This window comes from Phalacrocorax aristotelis, chromosome 12 (genome assembly GCF_949628215.1).
Source record: "Phalacrocorax aristotelis chromosome 12, bGulAri2.1, whole genome shotgun sequence".
In the NCBI taxonomy this organism is placed as follows: domain Eukaryota; kingdom Metazoa; phylum Chordata; class Aves; order Suliformes; family Phalacrocoracidae; genus Phalacrocorax; species Phalacrocorax aristotelis.
The window spans coordinates 873,626-898,564 of NC_134287.1; the positions used below are offsets into that span (position 1 = coordinate 873,626).

General features: G+C 40.4%; 1 protein-coding gene across 1 annotated transcript in view; it reads right to left on the reverse strand.

Moving 5' to 3' along the window:
- Positions 1 to 1,234: 1,234 nt before the first annotated feature.
- The window catches only part of TM9SF3 (transmembrane 9 superfamily member 3), a 50,175-nt gene continuing 26,470 nt past the window's right edge, over positions 1,235 to 24,939 (reverse strand). Inside the window, exons 7-15 of the mRNA XM_075108100.1 lie at positions 24,569 to 24,735; positions 21,788 to 21,882; positions 19,796 to 19,926; positions 8,406 to 8,545; positions 6,774 to 6,842; positions 6,533 to 6,679; positions 6,017 to 6,100; positions 5,830 to 5,906; positions 1,235 to 1,554 (exon numbers count right to left, since the gene is read on the reverse strand). Coding sequence (XP_074964201.1) covers positions 1,487 to 1,554; positions 5,830 to 5,906; positions 6,017 to 6,100; positions 6,533 to 6,679; positions 6,774 to 6,842; positions 8,406 to 8,545; positions 19,796 to 19,926; positions 21,788 to 21,882; positions 24,569 to 24,735 — 978 coding nt within the window. The 3' untranslated portion in view covers positions 1,235 to 1,486. The remainder of the gene's footprint in view (positions 1,555 to 5,829; positions 5,907 to 6,016; positions 6,101 to 6,532; positions 6,680 to 6,773; positions 6,843 to 8,405; positions 8,546 to 19,795; positions 19,927 to 21,787; positions 21,883 to 24,568; positions 24,736 to 24,939) is intronic.

Genomic DNA, 24,939 nt, shown 5'->3' on the forward strand with positions numbered 1-24,939 from the left:
GGAATGTTTTTGGGCTGGTCATTCACTCTGGAGCTGTACTGTACAATACAGTTGTAAGCAAATTCTGAATTCAAAGCATGGGGTTCTGATATTTGAAAACCACACTAATATTGTAGACAGAAACTGGCATTCAGCAGTATTGGCTTTTCAAACATTTTCGATTGCAAACTCATCTACTTTCACAATCAGGACATTTTTGTCTGAAAAGTTTATTTTAGTTTTCTGAACACTCTAAAGCAACTGTGCTTTTGATGTTACACAAGTGTCCAGACCAGATTAACAAAAATTAAAATGTTCTAAATTACAAATTTAATTCCTGTAAGAGCTTGAGAAAGGAAATAGAACAGAAAAGCATGACATACACACATTGTGAAGAAACCCCAACTTTTCATGCAATGGCAGGCAAGATGTAAAAAGCCACCCAAAATTCACACATTTTTACACCGAATCATCAGAAAAGTACTCTGTAGTAAATCTGTACATCCAAATACATTTGGGATCTACACCTAGGTTACATTATTTAATGTATATACACTTATTACCCCTTGTATAATGTCTAAAGGAAAATCTTCATTCAAACCCAAATGGAAAAAAAAAAAAAGGCAAGACTAACTTGGAAAAAAGGAGAATCACTTTAGACATTCAGTTAAAATGTTGGTTTTGTTTTAATCTAGACCTCAAAGTGTTCATTAAAAACAAACAATCCTCTTCATTTAACATTTTGCTTTCTAACTGTACAGTAAATTGCATTGCAGAGAACACATCCTGTCTGCAGACTGTATTTTCTTTGGATGGATTTAAGATGTAGCTGGATATTACTTTAAAAGATAAATAAAGGGAAGTTGGTCCAACTAGAACAATAGCTGATATATTACATGCATATGGGTTTTTAATATATTTTTAAATTATATTTTAAACAAATGAGTGCAGGGTATAGTTGATATCGCAAATAAACCAAAAAGCACCCGGAGTCAAAAATATAAAACATACCTCCTACCCTGGCAATGGCAGTAAAAATCAGAAGAGTAATCTTTCTGGAACGGTATTCTTACATAATTTAGAAATGTTAAGTACCAGGAAGACTACTAATCAAGTAGTTTTAGCAGCCAAGTTTCCCTCTTTTTACTGAATGGAACAAATGCTTTAAATAAACCGTTTGTCCTCTTCACTGAAGAGAGCTAGTCTATTCATCTTTAATGAGCTAGGTTTTTTGTTTTTTGTTGGTTATTTTGGGGGGGGGGGAAGATTAGCCACGTACTGTAGTAATGCCTACTGCATATAATCCAAGCATTTGCTGTGAACAGTTGGAGAAAGCAGTCAGTAAGAACCTAGGATCAATGAAATAGATGTTACTTTAAGCCATCCACAAAATGGAGACCCATATAGTGCCCAGTGTTAAAACCCAAATCTCTTCTCGCGCTTTTTGTTGTGCAAGTTCATCCCCATGAAAACAGGAGCTGATCCATAGTTCAATTTTCTTATTTCCTTAGTCAATTTTCACATTAGTGTAGATTTTACGAACAAAGGCACTTGTTCCCATGTAACCAATAGCTCCTGCAAAATAAACCAAAAACGTTGAATACGTTAGAGAGCTGATCACCAAAATAAGCCAGCAATATAAAACACACTCACTTAAACAGAAAGTCACATAAAGCACGCACTCTGCACACAGAAAATGATTTACCTGCAATACTTGTTCTCAAGCCCTAATTATCCACGCTCCCAGTGAATGCCTGGCAAGAACTCCCCTAGTCTAGCAATCTAAATCCATTAAGCCATCTTACCAAGAGCCACGCTCACTTGGCCTCGATAAATATAGCAGCCCCCCCACTGCTGCCAATAACCGGGTCCCTTCTTCTGAACAGAGGGTAAAAAACATACAATCACCCACTCTGCAGGGAAGGTGGATGGGAGGGCGGTTTTTTATTATAAGTTACATGCCTTCTGGATGAGTGCTTTATTGGCAGATGGCTTTTTTCCTTCCCACAAGGCACAAATAATAATAGATGCCCATCCCAGGAGTCTTAAACTCCAAGGAGGTCTGTACAAAGAGATTAAACTAGTAGCAGTTAGTAGTTAAAGGAAATTGCAACCTGTGGTTTTCAAATTAGTAAGAGTCATGAGCAGAGTATGCATTGTCACCGCAGTAATAAAAGAACAGGTCACTGAGTTTTTGATAGGGGCAACAGCTTATGCTGAACTGAAAGTACTGCAGGACTAAGAACGCCTGGAAAAATTAAAGAAATGGACTAGACCAAGACCTCTTCTGAGAAAGAGGTTCAGCAACCTACCTGGTCAAACCCAGAACCGCAGGTTTGCCAGGCTCAGTAAGTACTGTTGACTTAGATTATCCGCAGGGAATACCCCAGTGCCCCTGCTTCACCTCTTCCAAGAGAAATGAGAGTAAGTCAGCCTTGTGGAAGGCAGTTTGGCTAACTCTCAGGTTCAAAGGGAAGTTGAAAAATCAAGCAAGAATTAGAGAACTGCTGTCAGACTGCCAGAAGGACACATCATAAAATACGGGAAGAAAAGGATAGAGAAGTGAGGGTCTAGAACTCAGTCAGTAAACGTAAGAGGATTCCTAACATCAAATGCTTGAACGCTCAGTAAAGACTGGACTCTAAACAGATATTTTTGCCTCCCTGAAGCAAAAAAGAAAAGCCCAGAACAAAGCATGGAACACCATTTCTCAGTGATCCGGGATGTACCAGGCTTGCATAAGATGTGTTAAAAAAAGCCTACCCTATGCTAAAAAATTTCTGCCAAAACTTCATGTTCAATAAAAACATAATGGGTTTTTGCTTTTAGAAATAAGACCTGCAGCTGGCATTGCTGACCACAGATTTATTCAGAACCGATAAGAGTTCTTTAAATCCTGGGGACTGCTCAGATAATTCATGAGGTCAGCCATTAAACTCACAAAGAATTTTCATTTTTAGACCCCAAAAGCCCAGCATTCACATATAATCAGGAAATCTGCACAAGGAAAACCTGATGCATCGTCATTCCAATGCTATCAGAGTAGTGAAGAGCCTGCGGAGTCAGCCTCTGTGCTGCGTAGCGTTTCAAGCCGTATGAATATCATGACGGCCACTCCACTGGCCAGCAAACCAGGGATTTGTATTGCTAAACTTGGGCAAAGTAGAGTTCAGTTAAAACAAATACAGCCACAGAAGATCAGGTTGCTGCTTGCAAGTGTTAAGTGTGCTGAGAATGCGGCAGAAAGAGGCCTGGCAGTTCAAGGGGAGACCTGTACGGCATTCGGACAGACCCCGGCACGGGCTGTGCAGAGGGGTGACGTGAGCCTGGAGTATTGTGGGAGCACAGGCAGATTTTCTGTAGCCTGTCAAGAAACTCATCTTCTGTCTTACGCAGTAAATGGAAAAAATAACGGCACTGGACTCCTAAGACCCATTATGTTTTGCCTGTTAAAGCAGACACTGCCAACAGATCCAACGCCCATTTTAGCTGCTAAAATCAGATACATTCCAGAACTTGTTTTTTGAGGGTTTCTCTAGTGATATGGTGCCAGATACCACAGAGATTTGGGAGAACAAAGCACTAACTGCATTCCATTTGGGCTCTAGCATTAATGATACATCATGTGCATTAACGATGACTAAAGAATGTCCTCCTGAAACAAATGCACGGCAGCTGGCTTGTTTGAATTAAAACACCCATATTAAACAGATTTTTTTAAAATTGTACATATCATCTGATAAGCTGTTTAACTTGGTTATGGCTTATATAGGTTTAGCAGAAATAGACTGCAAGCATATTTCAGCAGAAGCTTTTAAATAAAGTGAAAAATCAAAACAGTGAGGAAGAACCACCACAAACAGAAGGTTAATTCCCATCTATTACTTCAAACCAATTAACTCTTACTACAGCTGTGACTTTATAAACACAGAATTTTTTCAAGAAGTCCTTCAATCATACTTACAGTATTTACCTGGATGCCGAAGCGTGGTATTGCAAGAGGCCCTTCTATACTATATAGCTCCTAAGCCATCCACTGAGTGAATGAGAATAAGTTTTAGTCTTTTCTGTTACTAAGAGGGGAGCATGAGGAGCTCAAAAGGTTTGGAAGTTCTCATGGGCTCCCTACTGTCCAGTCCCAGAACTTAGATGCTCTGCAGAGAGCAGCAGACTTTGTGGATCAAAGCACCCCATTACATGTGGGATTTGAGTTCACTAGGCATTGTCAGGGGCACTAAAAACCGAGCTGGATGACACAAGCCTACAGAGGGTTTCCCTGTGGGTGCTTTGGACCCTAACTAGCTTGTCTCATATCCGACTGTGTGATACTAAACATGCCCATTCACATGAGCATCCAAAGCACAGCTCTACACACTTTTCACAGGAGACGTACGGTCGGTAGCATGCACACTGCGCAATTCTCTAACACAAATGTCTTTGTAAGACCTCAATGGCAGCAAGTTCCCTAGACAAATGCTTTCTGACAGGGGATTTTTTTTCCTTCCCTCCACATGCTGAAAATGGGAGTTCTCAAGAAAAAGGAATCTCACAGCTTCTCTTCCAACACAGTTAAGACGACAAAAAGAAATCTCAATAGATCTGTGGAAGAGGTTTAATGTGTTAAAGTATTTCCTGATTTTGAATAAATTTGTATTTTCCTCTAATATTCTGTCAAGTAGTGTCCTAGCATAAGAAAGCATTTGACAATCTTCCTTTAACATGTTTTAGAAAACATTTTAATTACAGAAACTGGTGGGCAAGCTTGGCTTCTGCATCATAGATATTTTCATCAATACCAACCTGAGCACTTTAAAAAGAAAAGATTAGAGCTGAAAAGTATAAGCCTATTAAAGAAAAAAAATGGCTGCAAGACTACCAGAACAGCAGGGAAGTCTTGTAATGTGCCAAGAACCTGATGAAGCAAGATTAGATTGTATGAGAGAAAAGGGGAACAGGTACTCAGCAGTTGGGAGATCATTTCCCTCCCCTTTTATAAAGCATTATGAAATTACCCACCCCTCTTGGGATACCAAGAAATGTATACTTCACAGAAAGTAAGATATCATGTGTCTCAAATATTTAACTCAAAGAAATCCTTCCACTACAGGACTATTCATTCACTACTAAGTAGTAAAGTATTAAATAAGGCTCACACATAAAAAGCAAATAACGTCATAGCAAAGTGCAAAAGAACCAAGTCGCACTTTCTGGAAGTCATAAAGCAAAGGACAGAAATAAAGCTAACAGGTGAACATACATATTTGGCTTCATCAGATGACCTCCGTGTTGAGAACTGTTTTTTTCCTAAACGTCTGTCAAAACAGTATCTTAAAAAGCAGTGAAATCCAGCTGCCCACAGGAGCACTCTGCACTCTCCTCACCTGTGAATATTCCAATACTTACTTCTCAAATGCTATCCTGAACTGTCAGTCCTCTCTGTTCTCATCACCCTCATATACACATGCCACAAGAGACAGACGGTGGTGTCATCGGTACTGCGATACCACTGATGCATCAATGGGTGTGCCTAGCTCCTTGTCTCGGGGCAACAGTAAAAACTCCGAAATGAAATGCCAGCGTGGACTTAATTTACTTTGGAATTTATTTTGCAGAATTTCTTGCCACATATTGAGTCTTTCGAGCTTGCACTAAGCATGAAATTCTCTGCACAGCACATAGGTTATCTTCCTATCAGAAGACACAATCCACTCAGATTCTTTAAGACTGCAAGCGTTTTTGAGCAGGTCTTGCAGGCATACACACTCCACCGCCAAAACCACAGAGCTAAAATCAGAAACACAACAGTCTGAAAAATTCTGACAGAAAATTGTCAATATATTTGAAACTTACCACACATTATTCCCAAAGCTGTGCTAAATACTGCCATATAACCAAAGTAAAATGATGTTTGAAACAAGCCATACATCCTGAAAAAGAAAGATAGGAATTTATGCTAGGTGTTCTCCCCATTTTTTCCTCAATAAACTTATTTGGCAATACGGTAAGCTGATATTCAAGCAGGAAAACTACCACTTACTTTGTCTTGAAAAAGTAGTAGTAAAAGGAGTACATGTAAACATAAATCGCAGTTGATGCCGCAGAAAGAAAACTTGTCCATTGCCTGAAAGTAAACACGCGTGTCCATCACATATCCAAGCAAAAGGCTTCCCAAGAAGATGCACAAAGCACTAAAACCTTACCCTGAAAATGAAGTGTACTGGTTCTACAGACTTATTTAACAAAATCTACGTGTTATCAGCTACAAGTGACAGGGGCCTCTACGGCAACCGCCACCACTGATACGTGTGATGATCCTTCTTCATATTCCTGTGTGCCTTGACTTATCTTTTTCTATACATACATACATGCACACACAGGTGCACATCCACACAGAAAACTCCTGAGAGCCCAAAGGATCCAAGAGCTACTTTTATTCCCTACAGCTAAGATCTGGGCATGGGACACTTTGAAAAGACCCATCTAGACTAGAGAAGTAATGTTCTTCAGAAAACTCTCACAATTTCCTTAACTATGTAAATAATGCAATACTTACCACCTGTAATCCTCTGCATTTAGCAGGAAATACGTACAAACGATAGTGACACAAACCGTCACAATGCAGAGGATAACCAGAACCAACATCATAAAGCCATAAACATAGTAGATCTTGTAAGCCCAGAATGAAGTAAAAATGAAATACCTGAAGAGAGTAAACAAAATATGCCGATGATATTGTAATTGAACTTCTATTATTATCCTTTTTGATCAAATTGGCAAATACGTGACATACTCACATTTCAATAAAAATTGATCCAAAAGGGAGGATTCCACCTAGGCAAACTATAACAGCTGGTTCCATGAACCTGAAAGATATTAAGATTAGTTTAGGGCCAATTTTAATCTTTCATTTATAAACATATTAAGACATATAACCAGATAATTAATATAGCACAGAGAATTACTTAAAAGACGTGGCAACAAGAGCATTTCTGTCTCACACCAGCATATTAGAAAGAAGATTCCCCCAAAGATGTCATGTGCATGGGTAGAAAAAGAGGGATTCTTGGGGAAAGTTGAGACCTACTATCATCTCCAGGCATAAGGTTAGGCATGTAACCATCCTTAAAGGCTACAGAAAGAACCTCTCTTGGCCAAAACCAGCCTAAGGAATCAAGCCCCGTAACATCCGCCAGCCTTGAAGGAAGGCAGTGAAATCCCAATGCTGTTGACGGCTACAAATGCAGCAAAAAGCGCAAAGAAAATTTTGCAGGGTAATGATTATATAATTAAGAACCAGTGGTTATGTTTAATGCTATACTGAGTCACGAGCCCATAATCAAAAATGAACGCTCAGCTACCTGTAGATGGTACTGTAACTTACTAAAGGTGACCTCTGCATAGTACTTGCACTGATGCTGAATCTGTCTAGTAACCAGTGATTTAATTTGCAGCTTCTTTTATTATTTATAGGGAGACTCGTCTAAGCTGACAGTGTGCGATTTCATCATCTTCAAGAGAAGTATCTAATTTCTTTTCATCTGTTATGCTGATCCAGAAAAATCCATCAGATTCCCAAGATACAGGTCACAATATAAATCAAATCCTAGCGTCTGAGCTGCACAACCTGCCACTAACAACAGACTAACTGCACTTCCTGGATATCGCAGCGTACATGTTTTAGTGCACCCTTCGCTCTGGTCCATTCCTCTGAACTGGCAAAGTAAGAAAAGCCTATTAAAAAAACCATCTGAGGATACTTTCATTTCCATAATTTGCCCCTTCTGTCTCAAAATTAAATTAATAGGAAAAATTGAATGCATTCATGATTTTCCAAAAACCTACGTCTACTTTTTAAGACTAGGCATGCCCCCTTTATATTCACTTCAAAAATCATATGGGTTTATTTGCAGCTCAGACTGTATACCTGGAGTATTTTAGGCTCTGCGCCATCAACAAAAGCGCAGAATTGGGAACAGCATTGCAAGCTTCTCCCCACCATCACCCTGCAAGTACGTCTCAGCTTGTACATGAAGACCATTAAACAGTCTCCAAGTTCTGTCTCCAAGGCATGTTCAATCCTAAATCTGTAAGAGGCAGGAACTAATGAGGAAAGGTTTAGCTTCAAGATACCCACACAAGCACTGGGTTGGGACCATCCCTTTTACATACGGGACTGAAGAGCATTTCAGGCCAAAAGTGAATCAGTGATCCAGGACTGTAAAATCTGCTACAACTATTAACCATTAACTGCACTTGGTGTTTTTATTCAACAGAAAAATCATATTAAGGAAATGTCAATAGAGGTGCTCTTCTAGACACAATTTAAATAAAAAAGATATAGAAAAACTTTTAATGATCACATCTGAAAAGTCATTTTACATGTACTGAAGTGAATACATCTAGGTAACGTGCATGCTTGTCTTTACCATTTTTTCTCTGGTATGGGACGAGGCACTGCATTGACACGACATGGAAAATTGGGCTGTCCTGACAGATTTCGGCCAAGAATTGTACCAACGAGGTTCAGTGGAAGAATGACAAAGAAACAAATACAGCACACTGCCACCTGTAAGCAAAAATAAAATGGTAATTAAAGAAAACAGGTATAAGATGATAAAATAACAAACCCACTCCATTTGTATTAGTCCTTAGTAGTTACTGCTGTAGAATCACACTCCTAGTTACAGAAGCAGTAGTCAATATACATCTATTTTATCAAATGGAAGTATTTATTTCCTGAGAAACTTCCTAATAAACATTCTTAAGTATATTTTCTTGCATCACTTGAGAGAACAGAACCATTACAGATTTTTTTACTGTTTTCATCTAATCATTATTCTCAACACATGGCAAAAAAATGAAATGGAAATCTTCATGGTACTTTATCACAGAAAATTTTGTCAGCTTCTCTTAAACTTTTGCAGAGTGTTCTATCCCTGGGAGGTAACACCTAACAGTTAGGCAGCTGCATACAAAACTACAACTGCTGGGTGCACAATGTTTAATCCAATACAAAAAAGAAGTCTGAACAAGAATTGCAACGCCACGTCAGAGTGCTACCAATCAAATTTTTAGTTAAATTTTCTCCACTATCCACCAACCAGGTAATTAAGAGCACGGACTGCCAAAGACACAAGTGACCACTGGTATGCACAGATACACAGTTTAGAATCACAACGGCCCTATTAGGCACAATGCAGCAAAGTCAAGCCAACGTTCCAGCTCCGCCCAATGAAACGGCCTCCCTAAAATTTTACCACAAATCATCTTTTCCCAGTATATGTATATATCTCCACTTTTGTCACTCCTTGGAAGATAAAAATATGTTGCCTTCAAAATGGGAACATTTTAAGTGTTTAGCAAGATGTTGCCTACTCATACCTTTTTAGCACAAAATGAATTAACGTTAGACAACTCATTAACTTCTTGATATTGATAATTAAGTGCAGAACAGTTGCCTCTAAGGCAATAACCATAGTTCTGAATACCATCCCTGTGACCTTCTCTCTGCAAACATGTGAAAATACTGCCTTTTAAAAGCACTGTTGCCTGAGGCTCTGCGTACACCCTGGTGCCTCCTAAGCAAAGAAGCTACATTCCTCTTTCACCCTATCAGGATGCAAAGTCCGCAGCAGCAGATTAATCCAAAACAATGGGCAGAGGACCAGGTCTCAGAGCCACACACTGACTTGTTTAAGATGTGGTTACGCCAGGATATATGAAGGCTGTTCCCCCAGGTTGCATCTATGGAAATCTACTGCAAGCAGCCGACAAGCAAGAACCACTAGAGGCCTCATGAGATGAGGAGCTGCACTACATTAGCTCAAGACAAGCTTAGCGTTAAGTCAATCATACAAGTTTAAGACAACATCTGACAAAAGTCAGCGGATTCTCCCTCTGTTACTGACTTGCACACCATTACTAGCCTGGGCCAGATGTGAATGGAAAACGTTGCCTGGGGTTCGATGGAGCAGCCCTTCATGCTTCACAGAAGGGATGAGCCAAACAGGTGGCAACAAGCAGAAGCGCTGTCCAGACTACTCTGTAGATATTACTAAAAAATTACATAATGGGCCACTAAAATATGAAAAAATGGTAAATAAGGAAAGCTAGGTAGTATTTATACTTACCAATAATAAAGCAGATTTTATGCAAATAATAAATATTTAGTATCTCCCATCTATCTTCCATTACTGGAAGAAACACAGGTAATAAAGCATAGTGTCTTAGGCAGGCCACTGAGGTTGCCTAAGAATAAATTACAGAAGTATACAACTAACTCAGTGGATGCAGGTTCTGCACTTGAAAACTGCTCAGTCTAAAAGAATGAGCAGATGATAATTTTCAGAGAAAAATGTCAAAAAGCATCAGAAGCATCAAAGAAGAACATCTTGAGTCCTACATTTACTAAAACCCTGCCCAGAAAGTCCCAGTTTGTTTGAAGTGCAGTGGGCAGAAGAGACGTACAAGAATTAAGGCCTGGACAGGATCTGAAGAATTTCCGAGCTGACCATATTGAAACCATTTCCATTTCCAAGAAGAGCTTGCTCTGCCTCCTGCCTGCACAAGGACCTGCAGGTGGGTTGGGTGGCCCCTGTCCATGCTGCTCCGTGGCACTCCGGCAGGTGGGTTTCAAACCTGGCTTAGGCAGTAAGCTCAGACACAGGCAGTGTGAAAGGGTATCTGTATTGCTGGTCCAGCCACAACTGTCTTTTACAGTGCAGTTATCAAGGTGTCTGTAGCTTCGTTTCTTGATCTTGGAAATTACCCCTGACTGGAGACAGTGGTACAAAATGAATCCACTGCTTTACTGCAGAAAGAAACTGTCTGGGAACAGCCTCAGGTTCCAAGCTCACCTGGAACAAAACTTAGCTTGTAATTGTCCATCTAGCAAAACACATTTACCATAGGGAACGCACACAGAAAGAATATAACCTCAAAAAGGAACCAGGCCTAATTACTGACTAGCTGGCAAACTCCTAGATGAAAAAGGCGGTCAGTAGCATCTCATTCTAGTGACATCAGCTGCAGAGCTGAATGGCTTCAAATCAGGCGGTCAAGGAGAAGCCCCAACTTGCTCCCACAGGGCTTGGCTCTTGTGTTGTCTGGGAGACTGACTCAGCAGCAGCTTTGGAATCTAAAATGTTTATGTGCACAAAACAAGCTGAGACAGACTAAGGTTGATTGAATAATGGCTTCAGTAAGTACTGCCAACCTGCCTCCAGTATGCTTGTAACTACCATCCCATCAGAACATCTGAGTGCTTGTGGTTTCATTATCAGATCAGTCAAGTCATGATTGATAATGTTGTAACATCTTCCTTTCTATTAACCATCTGGCTGAAAATTGAACTGACTTCAGACAGAGCAGCCAGCATCTTCAGTGAAATCTAGTAAGCAGCATTAGGCAAAGTCAACATTTTGTAAAACAATAAACTACCTGTCCTAATGCTACATTATCTCCTGAGGACAGCTAGAATGGAAATGCATTTTTTCCTTTTTTCCCGGAGCCTTTCAGGAGCCTAAAAATTATCTGCAATGATTTTTCAGTGCAACTGAGGCCCAGCTAAGCAAGGATGGACCATAGTACAGGCTCAGGAATGCCTCCCACTTCCACCTGCCTCTGATAAGCTATCCAAGCTGATAGACACATGAATGTTCTGTCTTCTGAGATACCCCCCCCTAGTGACAGCAACCTGCTCCTCTCATTAGGCTGACCAACACAACCTGTGCTGGTTAATCAGCACACATTGTCCTGACCTCAGCAGCATCTTCCTTCTTGCCTTCAACTCACTGTCTGACTCCATGGTAGTCTATCTGCTCAGACTGATGCTTGCTGAAGATTACTTTCTTCATTCTTGGCAGTAATAGCCTTCTCTGGATGTGAGAGATGACTGGAGATAACTGACTTTTCAGGCATGTTCCTCTTAATTTCAGATCCAAGGTGAAGACATGGCCTCCCTCCCAAACCAAACAGGTAGTGCCTGATACCACAGATGGCGAGGGCAGTGATGATGCAGACCAGACAACGTCTAAACCTAGAGAGTTTAGATCCAAACTGAAGCAAACACAAGGCACTAGGGTACACAAGTGTCTTGAACTGAAAAAGAGATGAGGTTATGAGATTTCTGACTCAAACGTTTCAGAGAATGAGATTACAATGGCGAAAGCAGCTCAGGCACTTACTGGACTCCATTTCACCATCACAAATGGTAAGAGGAAACAAAGGAAGGATCAACACTCTGCTCTTCCCTCCTGCAGAAGCACCTCCCTACAGAGATCACTGGTAATGTACTAAAACAACAACCCCAAACCCCAGTAACAGCTGTTGTATGAGAGGCAGAGATAATTTAGGTCTTAGTGAGCCTTTTAGGAGAAGCAACATCAGCCAAGAGAAATTTTCAGAGAACAGTTTTAACTACTACTTCAGAAAGCACAAATCATGCAAACAGGCAAATCTACTGCATCTACAAACCCAGTTTTCCATCAAGCAAACAAGCACAAGCTCTCCATAATCCACATTACTAAGACAAATTACGTGAATTTTTCTACTAAGCCACTACGTTAAAGCATACCTATTTAATTATGACTGTTGCGCTTTTGTTGTACAAAACATCTTATGTGTACAAGAGCATCTGATTTAGTTTGCAGGTTTTAGTTGCCATAGAAGAGATCACCAACCTCACCAAGCTCACATTCTTTCTAACGCCTTTGTGTTTTGTTTTGATGGGGAATAATATTCTACTGCCCTTGACTGAACGTGCAAGGATTCAGTTTTCCTTATTTGAAAGGAAACATTGTCATGAGGGATCTAATTTATGTCCTAGTGCCATGTGTTTCATATTTTCTGACAACTGTAGATTAAACTTCATTCAAAGGTGATAATTAAAATTTTTATGAGCATATCTAATATTAAACAGCTACTGGCAGGCTGTGGTGCCTTGACTGCTTAATGCACAAGGGAGAAAAAGCAATAAAATTTAACTGTCAAAGCAGCAGCTTGATCTTTCCTGTCAGCTACCAAAACTGCACTCTCAGTCATGAGACTCTCCCCCCACACTGAGGTTACTGAATCTGTACAGTGAAACCGTTTTCTGCACATCATCTGCCCAAATATTACACAAAACAAGAACAGAATAGACAATGTTATCAATCTTCTTACAAGTTGTTAATGTAGGGTGCTGCTTTGGGTAGTAAATGGAACTGTTGAAAATTTAGGCCGAAGCATTAAGCTGTGCCTATTTTCAGCAAAAATAAGGTTTTTGACCCAGGGTTTCACAGCCACTTTTAAGCAATCTGAGGAAGCACCCTGCTGAATGTATATAACTAGATTTTTTTTCTATTTTTAGCTAGATGTATTTCCTTATCTGGCTCAAGACATGAAAATCTTTGGTGCTACCAGGTCCTCCTTTTTCAGTGGCAGCCAATACCTGTATCTACTTAAAGCCGTCAGGGATGGCTCTGCAGCTTGGATTAAGCTATCTGTTGGACGAAACACTTTTTTCTACTTTAAACAAGATATAAAAGATGCTAACACTAGGATCTCGATCCCAAGAGAAATTCAGTGTGTGTAACATTATTTAATTAAATCATTAAAAATGCATACTGGAAACATTAGCCACACAGGAACCTATTGCTCAAACAAAACAAAAATGGTACATCTTAAACAGTTTAATAGAAGCTGCATGGATTCTGCAGTCAGAATATTACATTAGTCATAGTAGCCTTAATGGAAATCTTTAAATTATGGATCACACACAGAACAATGTAAGCACTCACAAGTTATGAAATGCCAGAATTAAGCTGGTCCCTTTAAATTCAATCATGCTGTTCTCTGTTGAAATTCTGCATTACTGAGTAAGTATTTCTGCATAGAACGACCACCACAATTCTCATAAATGTATATGGAAAGGTCACTTCACTTGTCATTATTTAAAATTCTTTTTAATTGTTCCATGCTCCATTTTTTGCATATAATTCAAACACAACAAGAGGATCGATAAATACACTGAAAAGACTGACAAAAAAAATCAAGAGAAGGTAAATCAAGGTGTAGAACACCTTCAGAAGAACTCTGTGTTCACCAGTAACAGGATATAATAAACAAAATACCGCCCCCCCCCCCCCCCCCCAAAAAAAAATCAAATTTGGGCCCCAAAAGAACACAGAATTGAACAGCATCCAACTGTGTTTCTATAAAGGTGAAGAGATAAGGGAAAAATCCCAGGCTTTTATATTTCCTTCATTTGCTTAGGGAGTTGAAAGCTTCAAACCATTAAGTTTTAAAAAGCACTCATATTTTAATAAAATCTGTCACATTCTTTACGGCAGTTTGAAGGGAAGGGCAGCTGAAAGATAGCCCAGGGAAGAGATGAAGCCGCTGTTCAGGCTTATGCTGTACGTCACTATGGAAGGCTTGTCACAGTACAGGTAGATGGCTTGCATGTATATCCAAAAGGGCTAGAGGCAGAGCCCCAAGACTGAAGAACGACTTCAGAAACAAGCTCTGGATCCTCCCAGTCCCCGCTGCATCTTCGAGGAGATCCCAGACATGGGGAACGAGATGTAGAAAGTGAACGAATCTTTGAAGTTCAAAACAGGCTGCAATGACAGCGAGGTGTATGAAGGTCCTGAACGGCCCAACCAGTTTGAACATTTCAGGACAAAATGTGGAAAAGCAGACACCAGGTAGATCAAAGACGCAGCAACTAAGCGTTCGCTTGGATGTCTTGGCTTTGACACTATCCTCTGCCCTTGCTACATTCCATAGAAAATCTGTTTGGAGGGAGGAATTATGTCTCAGAGAGGAGACGACCTAGCGGTTCACTGGGAGGTGGCAATGCAAAAGGGGCAAAGCACAGGATACCATATTTAAGCATAGTCTCTTCGCAACCTTTTAGCTCAGAGGCTCTTTTCAGCCACTTGATTCCTGCTTTTTCTGGATTTACAGTAGTCAAAAAGAGGTGGTAATTCTTCCCAGCAATTTAAATCAAGGAGGATGGTTTCAAGACACACCAGGGAAAAGGAGGTAATTTCTGTATTCTAGTACCTTTAGATGACAGAGTTTTTATGTCCCCAAGAAAGCAGCAGCAGCAAGTTTGCACTACAGAATTCTGGAAGCTTCTCTACACTGAAAATAAAGGTGAAAAGACACAAAAGTATCTTATCCATAAAGCCAGAGGGCTTCCCGGGGACTTCAACCTGAAGCATAACATGGTAATTTCAAATAATTTTCATTTCCTTCTACAAACCAGCTTCATTAGTCGATTTGAAGTCATTAGAGCGTTGCTTTTTCTGATGAAGTTTCCAATTCATAACCTGCTCCTACTAAAAAAAGCCTGCTAACTCCACTGAAGTTTTATTGCCAGTCATAATGATTCAAACACATTCATAAAACCTTAAGATCATTAAAATCACTGTGTATAAAGAGTCCTAACATCCTTATTAAGTGACCCCTGAAGATTTATATTCCCATTTGCTTTTGCATGTACATGTTTCCATGATCTTAAAATACAAATCAGTTGAACCGATTTACAAGACAAACTTCAGCACAGGTGGAATTCCCTTCCCTCAGCATTCCTGGACTCCAAATGGGAATACAAGTGAGACATGTGGTATCATAAATGCTTGCTCAGCAGTAAAACAGAGTCTCTTTCCACATATCAAAGACCAATGTTGTAAACTTTTCTGACAGCACAGTATATGGCTGCTAGCTTTTAGGAAAGAACAAACAGTACAATTTTCCATATTCCTTTGGGGCACTGACTGACTAATACAAACATATCCAAAGACAGAACTTTTAGTCTAGTTTTTGAGGGAGAGAAAAAACCAAAACCAACAACCACAAAACCAAACTGAAACAAAAACACACACACACAAAAAAACCCCAACACCCAATCCAGAAAAATAAAGTGAACAGTTTACAAACACGTTCAGCTTGATATTATATTTAGTGGTTTTATAACAACAAATTCACTGTAAAAAGCTGGTATTTAGGCATGCATTGAAAATACTAATAAGGAGGTGAATAGAACCAGCAATGTACATGTAAAGTAATGACCAGGAATCAACCGGGAATTTCATTCCCAAAGCCTGGGACCCGACAGTGCTGGGAAAGACAGAGGTGAGGAAAGTGTTGGGGACCTCTGCCTTTTCAGCATCGTTGGTGACTGACTCTCCTATTCTGTTTAACAGTGGGCCTGTGTTTTCTTTCTGTTTCTGCTTGTGGTTGACATACCTGAAGAAACCTTTCTTGTTATTTTTGACATCTACGGCCAGTTTCAATTCGAGCTGGGCTTTTGCTTTTCTAACTGCATCTCTGCACCTTCCAGCAATGCCCTTGGAACTCTCAGCGGATAATCCTCCACATCTCCATCTCTGGTATGCTTCGCTTTTGGATTTGAGTAGACCCAGGAGGTCATGGTTGAGCCAAGGGGTCCTCTTGCTCCTCTTACTTCTCTTTCCTTTGTAGGGGATAAACTGGTTCTGTGCTTCCAAGAGAGAGTTCTTGAAGAACTCCCAGCACTCACTAGCGCCTTTGTCTTCCATGGAAGCTTCCCATGGAATCCCTCCCAGCTGAGCCCTGAATGAGCTGAAGTTAGTTCTTCTAAAATCCAGAACCCTTGTCTTAGAGCTGACCTTCAGCAGGATCCCCAACTCCACAATATTGTGGTCACTGCAGCCAAGGCTATCACTAACTGAGATATTACAAAGCAGGCTTTCTCGGTTTGTGAATAGCAAGTCCAGCAGCGCCTCCTTCCTGGTTGGCACATCCAACATTTGGATGAGGAAACAGTCTTCTACGCATTCCAGGAACTTGGTGGATGACATGCGAGCTGCTGTACTGTTCTTCCAGCCGATGTCTGGGTACTTGAAGTCACCCATAAGGACCAGGTTCTGTTGTCCAGAAGCTTGCTTTAGTGCCCCAAGTATCTCTTCGTCGGCATCGGCATCGTGGTTAGGTCAGCAGCAGATGCCCACTGTGAGGTCCTGCTTGGAGATGACACCTCTGACTTCAACCGAGAGGCATTCGATAGAGCAGCCGCAGTCACCATAGTTGACTTTGATACATTCAATGTGTTCCTTGATGTAGAGTGCAACTCCTCCACCTCTTCTACCCTGCCTGTCCTTACGAAAGAGCCTGTAACCGTCCATTGCGATCCCCCAGCCAGTTGAGTTGTCCCACCATGTTTCCATTACTCCTATGATGTCATACCCTTCTGAGTGGGCACGGAGCTCCAGTTCCTCCTGTTGGTTTCCTAGACTGTGTGCGTTTCTATACATTCACTTGAGGTGATTACTCCTCTGTTTCCCCTCTTGGGAGACAGCTACAGAACATTTGTCACCGCACTGCTTGGCCTGACTTACTGCCCCGTTGGATGTGCTGGTGTGAGCGTTTCCGCAATGGTTCCCACCCCCAAGTCCTTCAGTTTAAAGCCCACCTCACCAAATTAGCCAGCGTCCTGCTGAAGATGCCCTTACCCATTTTGGACAGGTGGATTCCATCCCTCCCTAGCATGTTGTCGTCATTGAAGAACACCCCATTGTCATAAAAGCCAAACCCTTCACAGTGGCACCAGCCACGTAGCCAGGAGTTGATATACATTATGTGCCTGTTTCTGGCTGCTCCCTTCCCTCAAACTGGCAAAATGCAGAGAAGATCACTTGGGCGCCAATGTTTTTCACTTGCTCCCCAGGGCTCAAGAGTCTTCCTTGATTTTACCCAGGTTACGGCTCTCAGTGTCGTTCATGCCTACATGAAATAGTAGCAGTGGATAGTAGTCTGTTCTTTTGATGAGTTGTGGCACCCTCTCGGCCACGTCTTGAACCCTGGCTCCTGGAAGGCAGCGTACCTCTCGTGGCTCCCTGTCAGGTCTGCAGATAGGTGCCTCAGTACCCTTCAACTGAGAGTCACCCACCACGAGCACTTGTCGTTTCTTTTTACTATGTCCACTGTGTGTTGCTGGTACAGTTTTCCCTTGCAGGGGACTTTGCAGACCTTGCTCATGGGTGTCCTCAGTCGTTAAGGCTTCATATCTGTTTCTGATTGTGATGGTGGAGGGTGCAGGCTGATGTGGAGTCCTGCTTCTGTGAGTCACCAGGGTCCGTGGTGCCTCATTCTCGGCAGTGACAGCCACAGGAACATGTTTCTGAAACCACCTGCCTATCTCTGCCTCAGTTCCTCTAATACTGCGCAGCCTCTTAACTGTTCCTTGCAGTTCAGTCACCTGACATAACAGGTTGTCAACCCATGCACACCTCATGCAGGTACTTACATTTTCATCAGGAGAGGGGTTTGGGCATTTGCCGCAACCCACTGCCTGTACTGATGTTTCCTGCCTTACCAGATCCATCTGGGTGGACGCATCAGATGTCCCAGGGGCTTTTGCTGTAGGAACAGTGGTTTTAGCTCTGAGGCAAGTGCTCACCATTTCGCCAGAGACCAAAACACTTGCCTGAGTCGTGGACCTACAAGCAGGCTGTGGAGTCCCACCTGCTTGCCCTGCCTGCGCGAACTGCCACCCCACGCCCTGTTTGCCCATCCTGGTCGCTCGCGCTCCCTAGGGGCCGTTTAAATCTCCCACCATTGCTTCTGGCAAGGCCCCATGCCGCGACAGCTGCATGTCAGCCTCACTTGGAAGAGCTGCCGGCTCCTGACGGGTCCCTCCGCTCACCCCTGGGCTTCTCGGGTACAAGGGACCACCTCGCCTGCCCCGATCCAGCGTAGAGCCACGGGACTCGCCCTCACCGCCGCTGTGCTCCTCACCCTCTGAGTCATTCATTCACTAACAATGTGTTCTTAAGAAGTACTTTCAGTCACATACTGAATTTGATTATATTCCAAACAATGCAATTTATAGGACAGAACCTGTGATACTAAGCTTCACTTCGTGATAGATTTAAACTAAGAAATCATCCAAGGCTACTCACACATGTCTGAATAGACTGAACAATTTAGCCTATCACAAGAACTGACATCACAAGAGCTATTAAAAAAAGTTAAATCCGATGATTTGCTACAGACACTAAAAAGAAAACAAGCCTTCCTGAACTAAGATATTTAAGTTAACAGTGCTACTATGTAAAATTAGGAAAAGCACTTCTACGGTGCATATTTTTAAAAAAATCTGCTTTCAAATAACAGCCCTTGCAAGCTCAAACAGAAATCCTACCAAAGTGCCAAGTGATTATTTCCTACATTGTATTCACAGGGTTATTGGAGGTTTCTTGAAAGGGCCATGACAACAAACAAAATCCTGACAAAAATCATGAGAAACAAGAAAAGTCATCATGATTAGATGAGAAAGTAATCCAACCAACATTGTTTTTCAAGAGACATAGTTAATACACAGACAGAAGACGATAACTGGATACTAAATACCACTTCACAAAGTGAAAACAGTGATTCATTTTCATAAAGCCAGATCTCCTCATCTCATGTTGTTGACCAATCTTTTATTTTTGTTTTCTTCTGCTTGACTGCAATGATTTGGAAGTAACTTTCACTTGGAATCCTTCTGTATTGCACTTTAGCTCATAACCAGTTTACATGGACCAACAGAAGAAAATTCAGGTTGCTATAACACTAAGCTTGAATACAAATCAGAAGTGCCATTGTAAGCAGAGAAGACTCTTGTTGGCATCCAGCAGCTGTTGCTATTGTGGTTAAAACAAATCATACTCGAAGCACCTTAGAAATCTATTCTGGGAGGTTTTAACTAGGAAGGCTAAAGCTATCACTCACAATTGTATTTGGACTAAAAGGTAGTTCTCCTGTCTCTACAGTGGCATTTAAATTCTCCAGTAAAATGACTCACCATAGTTCCAAAGGGTATAGCCCTTGAAGCATGATAATAGATGGCAATGAAGTTAATGAAGAAGGCAGTTCCGCACACCATTGCTGGAATAAGGAAGGCTCCAATGAACATCTGCTTTATCCATCGCCTTCCTGTAAGAAGGGACATTCCAATGGGACTGGTGAGATACAGTGTATTTTGTTTAAAAAGTTATCAGCAAGCTCTCCAGAATTATAGGTGTTTGACAACTTCTCCCCAAAAAAGGTGAAAGAATTAAGTAACAACGTACTGCATCAATACAAGAGCCAAGAGTCAACTAACAGTTTCCTTTGACTCCTGCAACTCACAAGATGCAGCACATTAACCAACTTATTAAGCCAGGTGAAAAGACAGGAAAAGGGATACAGCGTGAGAACGTTTTGGCTGAAGAACAGCATATGCTGACTAAGCTGGCCAAAGACACCGGGGTATGAAACATAAGCATATATGTAAGCTGCAGATTAGTAGAGGCATCGATAGCAGAGCTGGCCCTGTGCGGAGCCTGCTCGTGCCCTGAGAGCTCAGCACCGCTCCCAGGACAACTCAGCACTACAGCTGCTTTCAGGCAGCACCAGCTCCGGGCTGTCTTGACCCAGCTAAGCTGACTCTGTACATTCAGGATGCATTAAGGAATTGGCTACTCCTGGTATAAAGCAATTTAATACACGGCAAAATTGAACTCTGGCATCTTAAACAGCAGAAAAGGTAGAAGGAAAGTGATTTCTAAACACCAGACATGAAGGGAAGAGCAATACTTGTTAGCAGTTACTAAGTTTACAGCTCCCCGATGAGCTCAAAAACACCCTCTTGGGCCATACCTTAAGAATTTTCACTGTCTTTCCTTTACTTTCTATGCTCTTAAATACCATCTATATTTAAATTTAATAGACCATAGACTCATCTGTAATATGCACTAAATAAACAGTCAGAAAACTAGCACATGGGTTTCAGGACCATCATACATATTTTCACCATAGGCAAACAGTTTGATAACAAGTTTAATTTGTAGAAAAAAAAGAAGTAAGTCTGGCTCAACTATAGAGCGTGGTACATGTTAGAACAGCAACCCTAATTTACCTAGATCTGGTTTTCTACAAATCGCTAGGTTTATACAGAAGCCACGTGAAAAGCAACATTCAGCTGAGACTGAACACTAACAAATGTCATGCTATGAAGATACAAATTTTCTTTTGCAAACTTACCAGAATTATTTTTCCTAAAGCACTACAGAAGGCAATAGATATTGATTACTGTTTTATTGCAGCATAGGGAATGGATGAAGCTAGTGGACCACAAGGATGTAATTGGTCGTAACTCAGAGGAATAGTGAGGAGGCACTTGAAAACAGCCCGTCCAAATCTGTTATGTCAGTTTTATTGGGCTTCTGCTCTCTACTGATACTTATTTTGAATTTGCCAAGTATAAAGCAGAGCACCTACTGAAAAGCAGAATAACCTTCTTTAAAAGGTGCTATAAACAGTTTTCCCCATCCACAATTAATGGTCTAGTAAGTTCTGTACACTCATGCTTTCCGTGTTAGTAAACATAGCCCTCCCGGTACCGACAGAGGAGGCTACGTAGGACTCATCTGGAGATGACATGAGCTGTTTAACTGCACGTTACAGAAGAGGTAGAGATTATTATACTCTCTGGATGTCAGGAGCCAAACAATTATATACAACAGTATAACAAGCAATTCATAAAAAACAACTGTTAAAAGTAATATGAGCTAAAGCACTGTTAAATTAACCAAAGACTTCAGCTATCTTTAGTTACAACATGCAGCCAACACTGAATATGAAATAATATGAGAGTTAAATGTATTCAAAATATTTTCAGTTTATTAAGAATTTAACGGATTCCATCCGGATGGCCTAACTCCGTGAGGGCACTTCCATATTTGTGCAAATCAGAAGATAACAACTTCTCCATTTAACAATGTAATGAAAATGCTGAAACGTGAAAACAATTTACCTCCTTGTCTAGCATAAAGGCTTCCTCCAAAATATCCATTCACTGGTGATGTTGCAGCATAAACAAATATAGCTGTACTAAGCATTGATCCTCTCCTATATGAGGTGATTTTTTTTTTTTTTTGGTAAATGAAATAAAAAAAAGACAAACAGTATTAGAGCAAATGATTACAGTAAAATATGTACATTTAGCAGAAGCAGTTATTTAATATTTTTATGTAATGTAAAAATTTAAAAGTGCTTAAATTGTAAAATCCGCATGAGAAGTATTCATATCCAAAGCTTCTGGCCAAGTCTAATTCAATCTGGGAAAAAGAGTTCCGACATACTATATCCTTTTCTAACATGCATTTATTTTCACTGGAGTACCAAATCTCGCTTCTGATCAAAATACTCTGATATTTGGATGTGTGCACCTCGTGTCTAAAGAGCTGGGCTGCTTACATGACATAAAAGCGTAGGATTCACCTACTGCAGATAAAAGGGACTCTCTGCTTAATATAAAGGCCAGTATTAACAAAAATCTATTAAGATCATGAATAATGTTTCTGCCATCCCCCAGAAATTAACTTTTACGATCAAAAGTGATCATCTTACAGAAAATTGGAAGACCTGATTTAGAAACTATAAATATTACAATGAAGCCACAAATCAGCATGGAGTAGCCCAATCAGAAGAGTCTAGTAATTTTTAAATTATCACCTCATTAAATGTTGCAGTACTCATTCTGGCATAATTTTTCTGAAGTTTGACAGGCAAAGCTAATAATTTTAAATCACAAAAGCCATCTCCAAATACGTTTTTAAAAATCATGTCTATGAACAGCAAGATATAAATGTTATTCATGGATAGAGCTGTTTCCCCATGTCCCTCTGCTACTCTTCAACAGCAAAAAGCAGTAGAAGTTTTCAGCCAGTTTCCTGTACTTTCTTCAGATTAGTTGTTCTGAGACATTCCAGACTATTGGCATTCTGGCTTTTGATGAACCACTACTGGATGCCTGCCCTTCTCAAAGAGGTCATCTTTAGTACAACCAGCTTCCATGACTGCACTAAGCAAATATACCTGCTGGTCACACACACTAAATGAGGGTTATGCTAACATTTGCTTCTTAAAAAAACAAAATTTAGAAAGCTGCTGGTTAGACAGAAACCAGTTTTAACACTTCTCCTAACTTAAGCCAAAATCCCAGAATACCACGCACAGTCTGAAGTGACACATGTAAATCCAGGCTACCTGTAAAACGATCAGCAAACGTTCATCTAAAGTTATCTCAAAATTTCCTATTGTTCAGCTTATGTTTCAAATAATCTAATGGAAAAGCTTCTCAAAACACTAACCAGTATTAATAAATTAAAAGGTGGCACAACCGAATTTCACTGAGAGGCTTCCAGTTGGCATCAGCTGCATGATCCCTAAGAGTTTTAATAGACCTGAAGAACAGACAGGCAATCTTTCTTCTAATTCTGCTTTACAGCCTTTTTCACTCACATCACTATTTTCCTAAATATAAGAATTGTCTGCACCAGATTTGGTCAATTGTTCCATTACGTACCCAGAATTAAGTTCACTTTGAAAGTGATATGAAGACCTATTGCAATAAAAGATTAAGTGCATGTATATTTTTTTAAAAATTACTTTCTGACACATCTTACAATTGCCATTACTAACTTACAGCATCCCTACAGTGCACAAACATTCTTTAAATGGTTTCATTTCCTCCCTTAAAGGGCTGACATGCTGTACAATTAAAAATGTGTATGTAAGTCTATCCAGAAATGTAACCATGGGGCACAAGGGGGGAGTAACACTATATGAAAAATGAAAATATGCCAAGATACTGGTACTACAGAGTGGCTTTTTAAACACACATTAAAAGGCAGCTAAATTCAGAACCAAGAGTTCTCTCTAGTGGCACATTAGAAGTATTACAACTTGTTAAAATCAATAGTTACAGGTGATGTTCAAGGGAAAATAGAACGGAGATTTCAAATTTTAGACATTGCTTAAAACAAAGCACTTGTTAAAAAAAGAAAACGCATGCACACCCCGTATCCAAAATACGATCACTACAGAAACAGATGAAGTCAATCCAGGACACCTAAAATCTCAGACAGGTAAAAGGTAAAGGAAAAGAACTAGGTGAACTGCAAGCTGCATGTTGAATTTAAACTGGAAGAGTATTTGTTTGTTTTAAATGAATTCTCTCCAGTCCAGACCACAGCCCAGCTATTGCTGGAGGTTCTACATGCAACACAGGCTGAGCAGCATCTGTTCAAAAGAACTTAAGAAATTAAATCTCCATTCCTGAGAAGACTTGTGGATAAGATTGGCCTAATGCATTGTCAGCAGTAAACAGGACTATTCACAACACAGCACACTCCTACTTCAGTCTTTACAGGACAAGGCGGGGAAAAGAGGGTAAGAAATATAGCATTATCTTGTCACTCCAGGTGAAACCAGGAGTGAAATACACACCTTTTAACATTTATTTCCCATAGAATCTACTCGTGATGTTGGAGAACAGACTAGATTCATAATAAATCATGTAAAAAGCAAGCATCAAAAGAGTAAAATTAAAGGAGACCAACTCACATGATAGGAGTGGGACAAAGTTTCATTACAACTTAAAAGAGCCTTTCTGAATACTACACCTGATCTAAAGATAAAGGCTAAAGACTCCCAAGCACTTTTTTCCAGACCAGTTAGAACATACATTTTTTGTAATAATTTTGTTCATTTAAGCATTCATACATGGAAGGCACGGCACAGTTATACTTACTCTGTGTATAAATCTTCTATCATTGCAACAACAATGACTATAAGAGACACAGCAAAAATTTGGCAACCTGAACCAATAAGCGATGAAAATATTAGAGGATGACTGGATGGTCTAAAAACATCTCCATGGACCTGCTTCCACCCATACTCATCACCTAGATCTCTGTCCTAGGAGCAACAACAAAAAAAATGTTAAGTCTAGTCATGATAATTAATGACAAATACACAAGCTGGGCAAGTGCAAGTATGTCTTCTCTCCTCAATGCATCAAATCTAGGAGGAAAGTTTACTTTTCAGATGCTTATGAAGATGACAAAAATTACTACCTGAATGTATGATGCAGTAAAATCTATCAGATTCCCTCCCTGTCCC